Source organism: Ciconia boyciana, chromosome 4 (assembly GCF_034638445.1).
Source record: "Ciconia boyciana chromosome 4, ASM3463844v1, whole genome shotgun sequence".
Classification (NCBI taxonomy): Eukaryota; Metazoa; Chordata; class Aves; order Ciconiiformes; family Ciconiidae; genus Ciconia; species Ciconia boyciana.
The window spans coordinates 48,406,549-48,421,774 of record NC_132937.1 but is presented as its reverse complement, the minus strand read 5'-3'; the positions used below and the strand labels follow the sequence as shown (position 1 = coordinate 48,421,774).

The following is a 15,226-nucleotide window of genomic DNA, read 5'->3' as shown; positions in this document are numbered from 1 at the left end:
TTTTCAGAGACATTCAGGAATTTTATAACTCATGTAAGTGATTTTATCGGGTAATACACTTTGCAACAAAATCTCTTTAGGAATACTGCTAAAAATGCAACCAAATAGAAAAACAGAGAAATAAAAAAGGCTTTAGCTTTTCAACACAAGATGTGGAGTTGTGTTACACTTTACCCACGATAACTGAAGACCTTGCCTTGTGTTAAATTGTGGAGATCATACAGTCACAGATTTTACCATCTGATCTAAAACTAATACATCAGAAAAATTCCATGTAATCAGCTCTTTGATCTGACATATCCTGCAGTAACACTATTGCTAGGTCTAACGAAAGAAAGCAGTGAGCAGGACTGCCTGTGTTAGGGTCAACTTGCTATTAAAAGTAATGTGAATCCACAACTGCAAACTCGAACTGCTGCAAGGACCAAAGTGTACACTGACTGACACATCTCCTTTTTATCATTCTTGACTCCCACAAGCCAAGCATTTTCAACATACCTCTGTTCCCAAATTTTCTTTGCCATGTTGCCTTTACAAGTTTTCTAAGGAGGATGGATTACTTAGTGTTAGGATGACTGTGTCTGTCACTTGCCATAGTGCATTGCAAGAAGATGGAATTGCCAGACTCTAACCCAATTAATTTTAATTTTTTGCCAGTATACTCCGTGGGTTTGGGGGTTCGTTGTTGTTGGGGTTGTTATATATAGCTGTTCCACCTTCTTTTACACTCGCAGATTATCAGCCACTCTTTTGTACAGGAAACTGAAGTTCATTGTTTTGGGAGAACACCTTGCACTTGCAAACCTGTGGACCACAGGTGGAGACGTTTGTTCATTTGTCCTGAGCAGAGTTTCCTGAGGCAGTGGAACTCGCCTCGCGCAGTTACAACGTGGTAATACGGTGCTCAAGGAAATGCAAAACCAGAGAGTGGTAAGGGAGCCATCCAGTGGACTGTTGTGAAACACACAGCCAAGACAAATAAAAATTAAATAATCTCAGTTTTTTTCTGCCTTTTTGGTTGCAAGATGTGGGGTGTTGTGCTTTTGTCCAAAACCTGCTTATACTATTAAATGCCAAATTCCTTTACTTTTTGTTCATTGTAAAGAACTAATTTTCCCAAAAACGTGAAAGTTTTTGAAGATCAAGATATGGAGCTGCCTTTTCTAAAACACCCGTTCCATTAAACTGTGAACACCAAGCTCCTTCTTTTTTTCAGTTTATGTAATGGAAAGGGAAATGTACCATATAAAAATGAATGAGGTTTGAAGATAGTCATTCATCCCTTTGACTGCTATTTTGAAATACAGTTTGATCCTAATGTTTTTAGTTTTAAGTGTGTGATATTTTAATTGAATTTAAACGGTTTCCAAATTCTCATTAGATATTTATTTAGATTCTTTTCAAAGCTTCTTACAGATGATTTATGGATGATTTATATGATTTGTTCACTTACCAGAGTAAACTGAAAAGCAATGGAAAATCTGACTTCTAATGCTCATAGCAGCACAAGATCTGCAATCCAGAAAATTTTAGATTATAGCACAAGGAGTAAGGAGAAATTGCCATTCTTTCCTAAGCTTGGAGAAAATGTTAATTGAAAAGAAAATTAAGATTTATCTTTATTCCCAATAACCTAGCACGTGGTAGATATTTCCTATCATTCTTACAGATCAAAACTTGATCAGGGATTGATCTTCAGTAAAAACACTTGACTTTGTTTCATGGCAAAGAATGGCTTGAATAGTTTTAATGTCAGATATAATCACAAAGTCATCAAAACATGCAACTGAGCAACTGTTAATTGAAAAGGTAAGAAGAATTCAGCACAATACCAGAGATAGCTTTCAAATTTTTATTCCTTCCTGTACAGTACGCTCCTCTGAGGCATGTTTCTCTTCTGATCACCATTAAAAACTGTCAGTATAAAACAGAATCTTTTGCTGAAGCTCACCTGACATAACAGTTTTGCATTCAAAATACAATTATTTTATAATTCAGAGAGGAAGAAAGACTGGATTGGATAATTCTTTTTATATTTATGCTAATATTAATAACTTGTTTTCATTGAGAAATTAAAGCACTTGAAAATCATATATCCCAGGAGAAACTCTCCTCCTTTTTCAGCTTTTCACTGCCCTGTAGTTTGGGGATGGTTGGCTGGTAACAGAGAACTGAGGAGGTGCTGTTCTTAAATGCAGTTTGGTCCCTATTCTTTACATGACCACCAAATCAATTCCATGTCCAGCTCAGGTGGTTTGCTGGTATTCCACAGGTCCAAACTGGAAACTGCCTTTCTGTAAGAAAACCACAGTATGTAGGCTGATCCCTTTGATCAGGAAGAGCAATACCTTCATAATAGTTGTTGCAATAGGTATGGATTGCATTTGGACAGAGTTGTGCATATGTGTTGATTCAAAGGTGCACAATGCAATCCTGTGCTTAATTTTCTCATTTAAACAAAGTGAGGTAGAAGGTCATGTGTCAGGATCCCCTGCACCAGGGACAGCCTCCCATAGTTCTCTAACTATACTGTAAGTCCAGAACATCTTGAAAAGTGGTGCAAAGTGACCATATTTCACATACTTATCTCACAGGAAGTCCAGTTCTGTATTTTCAATACAACAGTGCTGTTTTGTTTTGTCCTTTCTTTCTGTCAGTGCAATAAAATCCAGTTTAGCCTGATTTAAAATATATTTTCTGCAAAATAACTACTTTTAAAAGCAAACATTAAGGAATTGCAAATAACATACACTTAGTTAAAAGGAACAATTTGATAATTTAATTAATGCTGGCAAAACGATTCATGCTGCTATGAGATACAAGGCTTTCAGACCTGATATAGTATACACTGTATACCACATTTCCTGCTAACTCAAACCAGATAGAAAATGGTGCTTTCTCTTCCTCGTGGTAATTTTATTCCTTGGCCTCCTTGCTTCTTGTTTTTCTGTTTCTATTCTTTTTTTTTGGTAGTATTGGCTAGAATAATACAGTTTCTTGCCAATGCTGGGCTTTTTTGTATGTTGGGGGAGGAAAGATCAACAAATAGACCTTCTGTATTGATTTCCAGCAGAACTGAGAGGAAGTAATCCAAAACATATCCTTCTTGCATCTGTTTGTAAAGGTCTGGGGGTGGTGAAGAAGTCTGACTTTAGAATATAATAACAGGTTTTTAAAAAATGATAATTTAAGAACATGTAATCATTTTCCGTGGTGGAGCTGATAAATAAAATACTCAAACTAAAATGACTGTTCTGTTATAGAATATATTTCATTGTCTTATTTTTACTGTTAGAAATATATCAGTATGTTATAGGATTCATAGCTACTATATGAGCAACTCCTTTAAGAAACAAAACTGCTAGATGAGAATGTAAAACAGTCCTTCTTATAATCTCTTCCAGCATCTAAAGCAAAAAGGGACATATCTTTCCATCTAGGGATACAGTTTTTTTATCATCTTCCCATACAGTTCTTAACAATGAGGCAGAATAGCTGATCTTTTCCTAGACTTTGATTATGGGGCAGCACCAAGCTATATTTGATTCATCTGTTTGCTGAACTTACCAGTTACTGGAGAATACAAAGCATTTTCATAGTGCACCCTGAGAAAGGGGCACTTTATTTCTGAGAGTAAATTTTGAGCCCATGAAATCATATTCCAGTTAGGGACCTATTTTCAAAGTAAATTGATTTCAAACATGAGTTAAATTTACTTTCAGGTTTTAAAGATGCCTCTGACCTTCTGCCAGATACAGGGCTTTAGCACTGTGTTTTCATGTTTTAAGCAGTTATTCTCTTGTTGCTATGTTAAAGACCCATTCAAACAGAACAGGATTGAATTACAGTCTTTATTGTGCAGCTGAACCGGCAAGTGTTCAAGAAACAGAACAGTTACTAGGAGATCTGAGAAATCATAATTCACAGTAGCCCTAAAGCCTTTCTAGAGTCTGCCTCTGCCAACACTAGCAAGTTCCAGACAAAAAACCTCAGAGCCGCTGTTTTCTTAATGCCAACTCCTCAGCCCTGCCACCCCACCCAAGTTAATCTGGCCCAGAAACTGATATGCTTCTTTTTTAATTATCTCAGGCACTTGTGCTTTACCAGTGTGCACCATTTTTTAAAAGTGTGATTGGTGATTTGGCCTATTTTAAGCTGACGTAAGGGCAGCATGAAAAACATTGGTGTCCTAAAGCAAGCTGAAGCATAACATTCAAACCCAAGGAAACTGATGGTGGCAGTACCACTGCGTTCAGCAGTACAATTGTACTTAGCATCTTTAAATGTATCTGAACTTTACAGTTGAGCAGCGGAATGTAGAGGACTCAGGGTCAGCTCTTCCATTAGAGAAATCCACTCCAATGGAGTTCATTACCACCACATCTTTACCACTAATCACTTTGGTAATATCTTTATGTTCTTTGTGCTGAACACAGACAGAAGCAGTCCAAATGCCAGCAACAAGGTGGGCATAATAACCACAGAAAAGGATGGTGCTGTAGCCCCCAGGGAGGTGGGGACTGGCTAAAAAGCATCACAAGTGCCACTGTTACATCTCAGATTATAGCTCACATTGCAATCTCTCTGTCTTCACCCCCAAAAACGCCTTCATCAGAATGTCTTCTGCCTTCATCGACAGTTAAGTAATGCACAGATTTATGTAATAAAATTATTTTAATTTTAAGCATTTATAAAGTAGCATCTCAGTGTACAGCCAATAATCTCTTTGTTTGCCAAATGCATATCCCACTGTGATAAGGTGTATAATTGGGTTTAACAATGGAATTACACTAATATGTCTGTGGATTCTCTTATCAGCAACTTAATAGATAAACAGTAGCTGTTCTGTTCGTTAGCACTGATACTACGGAATTGCCCACAAAGTAGCTCCATGCTGGGAGTGGGAGAATTGCTTATCAACAGCCTACTTCATCCTTACTGTTAAAAAATTTTATTATTAGAGTTGTTAAAAGCGTAAATGTGTTCATTTTATTTATTTAGTGATTAAGGGTCCGTAGTCAGAACTGGGACCTCACTGAGATGTTACTCAAACACAGTTTGTTTAGATTTCTATTTAAAGTAAGACATGATAAGAGAGTATAACAAATGATAGAGAAAATAGGATTACAGGCAAGAAAGGATAAGGGTTCTGGTATATTTCTGTGTCTGACCTGCTCTTTCCTGTAGAACATTATACTTTTTGTGGATTTTAATGCACTTTGTGATTTAAGGGGAAGCATAGGGAGTAGAAGTCCTTCTGGGCTAAATGACTAGAAACTAAATGTCTATTAAGTTTCTAATTCACAACCAGACTTTATGACTCAGCTGACCCCTTCCATTTCCATGGTTGTTCTGTAATTACACAGGTAGTTCATAACTCTCAGCAATCCATGGTAAATTCCTGGTCCTATGAAATTCAATTTCAAAGCCAACTTCAAGTCATATTATTAGGTTTAGGGTATTACGAGATGGAAGCTGAAAAATTATGACAAATATATTGAGATTAATCTTAGGTTGTAAATAAAAAGATTAGTTTATCATAATGGATTAAACTAGTGCTTTCAGAAATTGAACAGATGACTAAAAGACGAAAGAGAACATTGTCATATTGTCTGTTTGCCCATAAAAATACTGGACCCTGTCCTGCCTTAAAGACTACAGGACTGAAGCCCAAGATATACTCACTTCAGTGTGAAGCTAAATATACTGCCACTTAGGTTTGCAGATGGCTTATAATGAAGATATGGTGTGTCTGTATTTCTAAATTGTCAGTTCAAAGCTATCAAAGCCTTAAATGTATTTTGAGTAATCAAGAGGAAAGGTGCATAGAGTTAGCTCATTTTTCCTGATCTTTGCCACCTATTAAAAAGTACACTGTAACAGGCTTAAGACAAATATATGTAGGTTAATTTTTATGGCTAAAATTAAATCAAAAAAGGATTAAAGAAACAGAAATATGTGTAATAAGACAAAGCGCATTAAATATGCTTTGACTTAATCAACTAATTGTTTTATAATAAACCAAATACTTCTTTATGGCTCTGTAAGGAAGATTGTGGCAGAGCCTTGGACACATCAGCAGGCTCTAATTGCCATGAGAAGCCTGTAACCCTCTTTCTCCGTAACCCCCCTCTGCAATCTCTTCCCCTTGCTGAGTGCTTGACTGCTTTTATTTAAGGTCAGCTCACTTTCTCTTGCAGAGAGGCTGGCCCTTGCTACTCCCTGGCAGGTTATCTGCCATTTCTTCCTCCAAATGTCTGTTATTAGTGCCTCAAAATTGTATCTCCACATTTTAATACAATAAATGCAAATTCTAGAAAGTTCTTTTGTAGGTCTCACAGTCAAGTTGACCTAAATAAATTGATAGAAATCTTTTGGAGTGTAAGAGCTTAATAAAGACCCACAATAAAGGTTTGCAATAATTTATTCTCCTCTGTCTCTCTGAAAAAAAAAAAAGCTGCATTTGGAAGGAGAGATCAGGTTTACTTCAATAGGATTTGCCAAAATAGATTATAATTAGAACACTCACAATGACTAATTTGAAAGCAAATTTCAGTTGCCTTCTAAAAAGTATTCACAAATCTTCTGTTAAACTTCCTGATTCTCTGGTGTCTGAATTTCTACATATATTCATTTCTGTATTACAGTAAAGGCAGATATGTTTCTATTTTTAACCAATTTCTGACAATTAGAATCATATATGAAACTTTGTAACACAATGCGGGCAAGTCTGTGTCCACAGTTAAAACTTGTTAAACTTACTGAGATTTACATAAACCTAAACACTGTAAATCATCTCATCTGTTAAAACAAAGTTCAAAAAAATATTCAGGTTGAAGTCCTTTCTAGCTTCCTGTCAGTAATTTGTTACGTTTCATTAGAATAAAAACCATATGAAATTACTTTAATTTCAGTTTTGAAAAAAGCAATTCAATACTAAAAGGTCAAAATCAATCCTGATTGATACATTTGCAAGACACTTCACAGTGCTTTGCTTTGCTTTGCACTCTAAAAGTGCACTTCGTACTCTAAAAGTGTTCATACCCTGATAGTTGTGGAAAATCTGTTAGAATCTTATTATTTAGGTGGGAGAATGTGTGTGGATGTCAGATATACCGCAAAGCTGCAATTCTGCACTAGAACAATACCAGAGGAATGTATGCAGGACTGGGAATCATGACTTAGAATTCTGGTTTTGCCATTTGCTATTGCCTGATCTTGGCTAAGTAATTTTTCTGTCTCTAGTTTCCTCTGTTTGAAATGTACACAAAAAAAATTTGTATTCACCTTTATTACATGTTATTATTTTACAAAATTTTGATTCATAAAGTACTATGGGATTGTGAAGTGTTATTGCAGGCTATACCAATGCAGACTATGTCACTGTTTACAATACCACAACTTCAACCATTTTGCTTATTTACCGTTCTAAGATGTGGAATAAGTGGAAAACACACAGTGGGTTTCCACCCAATCCATACATTTGAAGCATGATACATATCCGGTAATACCTTGGGAAGGTATGTGAATACAATGAGAGTTAGGGAGCAAAATTTATAGTTTTAGTACAGATGGTATAGCTACTGTTGTCAGAATGAGTTTTTCAGTTACCTCTAAAAAAAGTAGACAAGGCAATACTGAAAACACTGGACACAGAATTAAGAAGACGTTGTAGAACTCTTACAGTAATGTAATCTACCAACAAATAGATTACATAGGGTTCATATTAGAGGTTCATTTAGCTCAGTGTCCTTCTGAACAGAAAATTTCATAGAAACAAATGTTTTATTCTCACCCAAAGTATTTCTATCCCATTCCCATGTTCCTGATGCTCCTCCCGGAAGCAATTTTTCCTGGCATAAATTCATCTTACAGAACAGAATCACCAGCAGTTATATAGAGTAATTGAGGTTAGAAGAGACCTCCAGAAATGATGTAGTCAGCTCTGCTGCTCAAAGCAGGGTGAACTCGAACATGTTACTCATCACTTGTGAGGCACATCATCACTTTTTGTCTAATTCATGGCTGATCTTGAGATCCATCTGATCATCAGCAACAAATCTTAAAGTTCTTGTTTTCATCTACTGCAAGAACTGGGTTTTGTGCTGCATCCAGATTACACTTTGTAAAGTCCAGTTTCAAAAACATTGAGCTATACCTGTTAATTATTAGACTCATTTAAATGATAGATAATTGGAAAAATTAGTACTGTCCAGATATTGAAATGCTTCTAGATACTTTGTCAGATGGTCCCTGAAAGCATAGCTAGTTGTTACCATCTCAATAAAATGGTTTTGGGAAAAAAAAGTTATAGCAAAGGCACCTCAGTGTGACATGGTGAAATATTAATTTCTCTACTCTTGAGTCAAACCCATCAAATAGTTTTAAGGCTTATCTTAAGAGTGAAGCTCAATCATCAGCAAAGATTGCCTGACTTTGTAAATACAGAACATATTTGTTTATAATGTTAACAGTCAACATATGGTAGTGGTTAATACTAGTTTTAACACTAATGTATTAGTACGACTAACAGTCTAGTATTTAGTATGACCTTATTCAAGAGAATTACATAATTATGAAGAAAATATTAAATTAATTTTAGACAGAAAATGTGGAGCTGCCAGTAAAGGAAGCAGCAAAGGTCAGACTGTACGGGTTTTCTAAAACTTTGAAGTACATATCCCCTATTTCTAAGTAGCAGCTTTATATATAGAAGCTCAGAGTGAAAACAAAGCAAACTCATAATTAATTACTAATTAACTACTTTCTGTCTTTCTAAGCTATCAAAAAAATGAAGTTGAAACTGCATTGAGAGGTCCTGCAAATTCTGCAGTAAAGCTGCAGCTTTTAGAATTCAGAACACATGACTTTCTAAATACGCAAAATGTAAGTACCCCACATGCATGGATAGCTATATTGTGTGTTTTTTCTGCATTTCTTCTCATACAGCAAAAAAAAGTAATTCAATATGCAGTTACTTAGATAACTTAGACAGTAACATGGTGTCTACTGAGGAGCTAAAGCTTCAAACAACAGGCAGTAGATTTAATTTCTGTTGTGTATCAGTGCATACCTGTTATCTTACAAATACACCCCAGGGCACCATTTCAGTTAGTCTATCTTATTTTCAGCTCCCTGTACAACTGTAGAATAACCTGGGGCCAGAGGTGAGCATAAGGATAAAAGAATTTTTTTAAACATACCTTTATGACTTCTTTGAACTGTGATTTGCATTAATTTGGGAAATTATTGGTACTTTGATGAAAGGGCTTTGGGACCAGTACAGAGATTTCAGGACATTGGCCTCTGCTCAGCTATGTGAGACGTACAGATTTTTAGCTGGGGTTAGTGTAGTTAACTCTTCTATTTATTAATTTTCTAGAGGGAGGAAGGAATGCACATAGAATCATGGTATTCTTTCTGTGCTTCATTTTCAAACTTTTTCTTGATCACTCTCCATTTTATACCTTTTAGCTAATTTTTTTCTCGTGTATCTTTCTGCTTTCCATACTGTGTCCTTCTCTTCTCATCTATTCTCTTTCTCTATATTTTTGTCTCCAATTTCAATCCCTTTTCTAAACTTTGTCACCCCTTTTTTCAGGTACTTCTCATATTCAGTCTCTGTAAAAAACCTTAGAATCCCTTTATCAACAAACTGGCAGCGAAGATACATTAAACAACATTTTAGTTTTTCTTATCAGTGTCTGCTAATCACTTCAGTTACTTGCATTGACAACAGTTAGGTTTGAAGCCTGCTACACCAACAACATGACTAGAATACTGGAAATCTAGTTGCTTTCTCTTTGTAAATATCTTTATGAGAAAGCAGTGCAAATGTCAGTTTTGCTGGTGTAGTGCCTAACAGGACAGTCTTACTGTTACAGAAAATATCATGCCTGTCAGCCACAACTTCAATGTCTATGAGAGAAAAATCTATTTGTTACAGGAATTAATTGTTCTCGCAGTAATTTGCATAACTTGTGGAATTTAGGTAACGCTTGTAGCTAGGTATATTAGATCTTTTAGTTTTTAACACTATTAGAATACCTAATGTACATTCTGATTTCTTCAATAAAATGGTAGTTTAGTCATTACTTTTAATAGCTGTGATGGGGAGTGGAAGGGATCCTCACAGAACTGATCAGCCTTCAATAGAAAGAGATGTGCTTACTGTATTTCCTGAGATCGTTCAAATATTGAGAAGACTATTATTGCAAGAAAAACTATTATTGCAGAAACAAACAGGTAAAATGACAGTAGCTTTTAAATTCACCTGATAATCATATTGAAATTACTTTTTATTTTCCAAATGAACCTTTGTTCTCCTCACACAGTTTTCTGCTTTGAAATAGCCCATGTGTTTTGATTTGAATTTTCTGGAGATCAAGAGGGAATCTTTCACTAGTTATGACATTTTTTCTGACACTGAATGTGTTTTCCCTTGAGCTCAAGCCTGCATGTACTCATGAAAACATTGTGCTTTGGGATGAAATCAATAGGATTTATTTTGTTTGCTTTTATGTGGTTCTGTATGGTTGTGTAGGTTGTATTGAATACTTTTGCTCTTTGGATTAAATATTCTGTAAATTCTAAGACACTGAAGCTGCCTTTGAATCATAGAATCACAATATAATTTACGTTGGAAGGAACCCCTGGAGATCGTTTTGTCAAACCACCTGCTCAAAGCAGGCTTGCCTTCAGCATTAGATGAGGTTGCACAGGGCCTTGTCCAGTTGACTTTTGAAAAACTCTGAAGATGGACACTTCATATAATCACAAAACCTCTTCCAATTCCTACACGTCCGAATCATTTTTTTCTCTTCTTTACAGGCAGTCAAAATTTCCCTTGCTGCAACTTGTGACTACTGGCTATTGTCCTTCTGCTGTGCACCTCTAAGCAAGTTTAGTTCCATCTTCGCTACAATCCCCGTTCAGCTAGGCAAAGAGTCATCCTTCTCATCTCCAGGCTAAACAACCCCTGCTGTCCTAGCCTCGCCTCCTCAAATGCTCCATCCTCCTAACCATCCTCGTGCCTCTGCTCAGCCTTGCTCCAGTATGTTCTGGAGAGCCCAGAATTGAACACAGTAGTACAGATACAGCCTTGCAAATGCCAAATAGAGGGGAAAGTTTTCTTTCCTTGACCTGCTTGGCTGCCCACTTCAGTCATTCCAGACACAGCAGATCTAGGCCCTATATCAGTTGGAAATAAATATCAGGGTTTGGAAAAAGAAAGAAATTTTTTCTTTTCAGCTGCTGAGAACTTTTTTGTAGCTTGCTGATGTGATAAAATTTGGATGCAAGGTTACTACCGTTCACCTGAGGTCCACGAGATGGTGCTAGAGAAGGACGGCTTCAATGAACTGTATGTTAACATAAGGGCTGTACGTTAACAGCTGCTGTCTTTCGTTCTCGGTGCTAGTTAGCCCATGTAATTTGCCAGAAGCAATGAAGAGAGGAGCTGGTAGTGAATCTGCTCCTCTGCAGCTATTCATATATACAGGGAATATGAAGAGTCGTATTTAAAACACACAAATGTCAGAGCAATTTAGCCTGCCTATGATTTCTTTGGTTAGACAAATGACCGACAAATAGAAACAAAAAGAAGATGACATTAAAAAAAAAATCTCTGTTTATACACACCTTCTACTTGAAAATTCATGCCACGTATATCTAAAAGAAGCAACACTCAAGACAGAATACTCTTCTGTCTAAATCAGTGGGGAACTACGAGATACATGTATATTATTGTATGTAATGTAATGGCAACATCATCACATCATCCTATCTAAGAAAAAACAGCCCTTGACTTCAGTCTGTGAGTGACTGGAAGGGTGAGAACTTCACACCAGGGAAGAGGCATAAACGAATCTTTGTCTATTGATGTGTTGTGTTACTAAAGATCCTTAATAGAAACTGCGTGATTTGGATTACTTACAAGTTTTTAGTACTGCTGCAGTTGCACTAATGCTAGATTGTTCTATTTTGTTTAGACTATAAAAGCATTTATTAGACTAACAATTTCTAATTCTAATTTCTAGTTCTTTTGGCTACCCATAAGGAAGGTCTTACGTAACACAGTGCATACTAGGCATGTATTTGAGGGGTAGCAAGGCTGGCTGCCTGTCTCTTGCTTTAACATATGACAATTGTTCCTAAACTCACACTTTAATGCAGTCATTCTTTAGCAGTCTTCAGTGTTTTTTACTGTAATTTTTTTTTTTTTTTTAAGTGTAAATGACCATTCCCTTCTCCATGATTGAAAGAACTCTGGTTTCCTGAAAAATTAGCACATAGTTCCCAATAAGATATGGTCCCCTCTTTTACATATGTTATTTTGGTTAGCTTTTGTCAGATTAAATAGTATAAGGATCACATTCTTTATAGTTGTTGATGTTCTTCTCACAAGTTTTATTCTAACAAGTCACAAATATGGTCAAAGTACTAGGAGTTATATATATGAAGAATACTTGCATTAAATTGTTTTGCAGGAAACAGAACCTGGTATTTTCTTTAAGGCACAGCTTTTGAAGAGGAGAAAAATAAAAGCAAAGCATTTGTATTAGTATTTTAATAATTATCACATCTGCTAAGTAAAAGTTAAAGAATATCAGTACTGTTTTGAAAATAAACTGCAAAGTAGTAATTATATTTCATATTCAACTGTTAGACACACTGGATAAATGGGTTTTGTATTGTAAAGTGTTAGAGGCTATATTTTTCTAAAAGACTCACTGGCTTTCATTTTATATTTTTAAATAAAATTTCTATGTGCTTTCCACCTCACAAAATAAAAACTTATCTTCCACTCATGAGACACTCACATTAGTGGGAATTTGAAAATGACAGTTTGAAGAGTTTGTATGCGAAAAGTAAGAATCCAGGAAAGATTAGGATCGAGAAATTGTTAAGTTGTATTCCGATGTACATTTATAGTTACAAAGCTGGCTGAATTTATTGTGTTTTCTGAGAAAAAAAGTCAAATGACATTACTATCTTATATGTCAAATATGAAACTTTACAAAATTACCTCTGCTGCTTCCATAAGGGCTTTTGTCCCTTAAATTGTTAAAAAAAATCTTATTTTTAAGGTAGATGGTAAAAGTACAAAATTCTGCATATAACCATCATTTAAGTTTTAACTATAAAATAGATTCAAAATTCCCTGAGGCCCACGTCACTTTTTTGCTGACATCAGCACTCATGATTTCATTAGTATGCTTTGTAGAAGCTTTATGATGAGTTGTCATCATTTCATCAACTTACCATCTGGAGAGCACGTTCTGTAATTTAGTAAGGTGATCACATTACCAATAATAAATGTATGACTATGAAGTGTTAGTGTATCAGTTAGTGTAATTATTGTACCTGATACATAATTGAATTTATTTCTTGTGCAACATAATAGATAATGCTAAAATAATTTAATTCTAGTGTAACGTATGCTGAAGTCAGTATCTAGAGTTTGGGGTTTTTTTCTGCCCACTGACTTCACTGAACTCCTAACAGATCCAGAAGTTCTAAGTATCATTTAGAGAATACTCAAAAGCTCTCTTCTGTTCAGTCAGCATTGGAAGCAACAGAATGATTTTCACTATTTGAAGAATACAACAAGCCCAGCAGTGAAACTCCACACTGCTAGTAGGGGGAGAAAAAGAAATCTTTTAAGGTCTCACAGACCTTTGAGGTTTGGTCTACTATAGATTATTGTAATGTGCCTTATTATAATGTGCATTGGTGTGACTGACTGATGTTAGAATTCCTATTTCAGGTATGCATTGTTTATTATATTTACAAAGAACAATTCCTGCAAGTGCTGTGTAGCTTGTAGGTTGTTCCACTGCAACTAACCCACAACCTCTTGGCATAGGTGCATAATGTCTATCATTTACACACATACATTCCCAAATGACTTGCATCAAAGAAAATTGCCGCTAAATCACAGTGGGACTCCATGTACAGCAGTAGAGAACCAGATCTTTAACACCTAGTGATCCTGTGTACACTTTTGGTTTGTCTCCTCTTGTATTTCAAATGTTTTGTGCCTTGCAGGGTATGGTCTATGGACATTTAAGTGTCAGCATCTTCCATTTCACACTGACAGACCTTGTTGCTAAAAGGCAGGTACTCTTACTGCTCCTCCAGTGTACCCCACGTAAGCACCTAGTGTTTATTTTATTCAGTCATTTTGAACATTTAATTATTTTTCAGGTGTTGTTCTGCACTCTGCTTTGCAGCTGAGCACATGATCGCATTTCCCACTATGATTCAGAGATGGAAGCCAATATGTCAGAGCAATTTTCTGCTGGTGCTCACAGGCATCTGTTATGTCCCATCAGTTCAATGTGCCTCTCTCCCTCTGCCTGCACGTTGTGCGCCTGATGCTCTGTGTACCTTTTCTTAGAGAGCTGCCGTGCTGGACAGATGCTGAAATTGCATAATGGAATATATGGGCTGACTTGAAGCTAAAGGGGCAGAGAGATCTTCTGTCTAACCTTCAGCCTCTTCCTTTGTTCTCAGTTAGACCTGAGACACTTTTTCCACTTCTCTCCCCCAGTCAGTCAGTCAGTCATTCAGGACATGCACATAGGCATTAAATAACTTCTAAATGTTTTCTTCTCAAGTTCAAGTGAGCCAATAAGAGACATTTTTTAAAAAATAAAAAAGTTTACCATGTGGAGAACTAACTGTGCTTTGTATTTCATATCCACGTATGCTTCCTTCTTTTTCCTGTCTTCAAAATATCCCCTTTGTATTTTTCCCCTTCCAGAAGAATTCAGCTCCTTAAAACCATAATTGTGCAGGTAAGACACAAAAAGATTGATCAGTTAGTATGTTTTTCAAACTTAGCCTTTCTCTTTTCCTGTTCAAAGTACAGAAATAAAGGATGTTACTCATGCAAAATGGTGACTCAAGAAATTACAAAAAAAGTAAAAATTAAGCCAAAATGGAAATTAGTTGATCTCAACCTTCCTTCTTTTCTGTTAGCTTATTATAGGAGTTGTATGGACACTTAGGCCACTGAAAGGTAGACAAGTTAGTTTTCCTGTAAATATGACACCCTGAAGTAAAAATTTTTGTCCTCATTGGGTTCTTTGTTTTCCGGCTTGCGAATATCAAGTGAGTCGTCATTCACATACAGGTAGTAACTTGTATCTTCATAGCATTGGAACTGCACTGAATCTCCTTGGTAATGCATGATGAAAAAGTGATTATCTTCACTCAGCTA

The 15,226-nt window shown here is 36.0% G+C and overlaps 1 protein-coding gene across 8 annotated transcripts in view; it reads right to left on the bottom strand.

The window, feature by feature from the left end:
• LOC140650479 (uncharacterized) overlaps positions 1 to 15,226 on the bottom strand; it is a 36,594-nt gene that overhangs the window by 1,085 nt on the left and 20,283 nt on the right. The window contains exons 7-8 of one of the 8 annotated variants that reach the window (XM_072858769.1): positions 14,670 to 14,780; positions 1,474 to 1,512 (exon numbers count right to left, since the gene is read on the bottom strand). In XM_072858769.1, coding sequence (XP_072714870.1) covers positions 1,489 to 1,512; positions 14,670 to 14,780 — 135 coding nt within the window. In that variant the 3' untranslated portion in view covers positions 1,474 to 1,488. The other 7 variants (XM_072858768.1, XM_072858764.1, XM_072858765.1 and 4 more) reach the window with 7 other exon arrangements.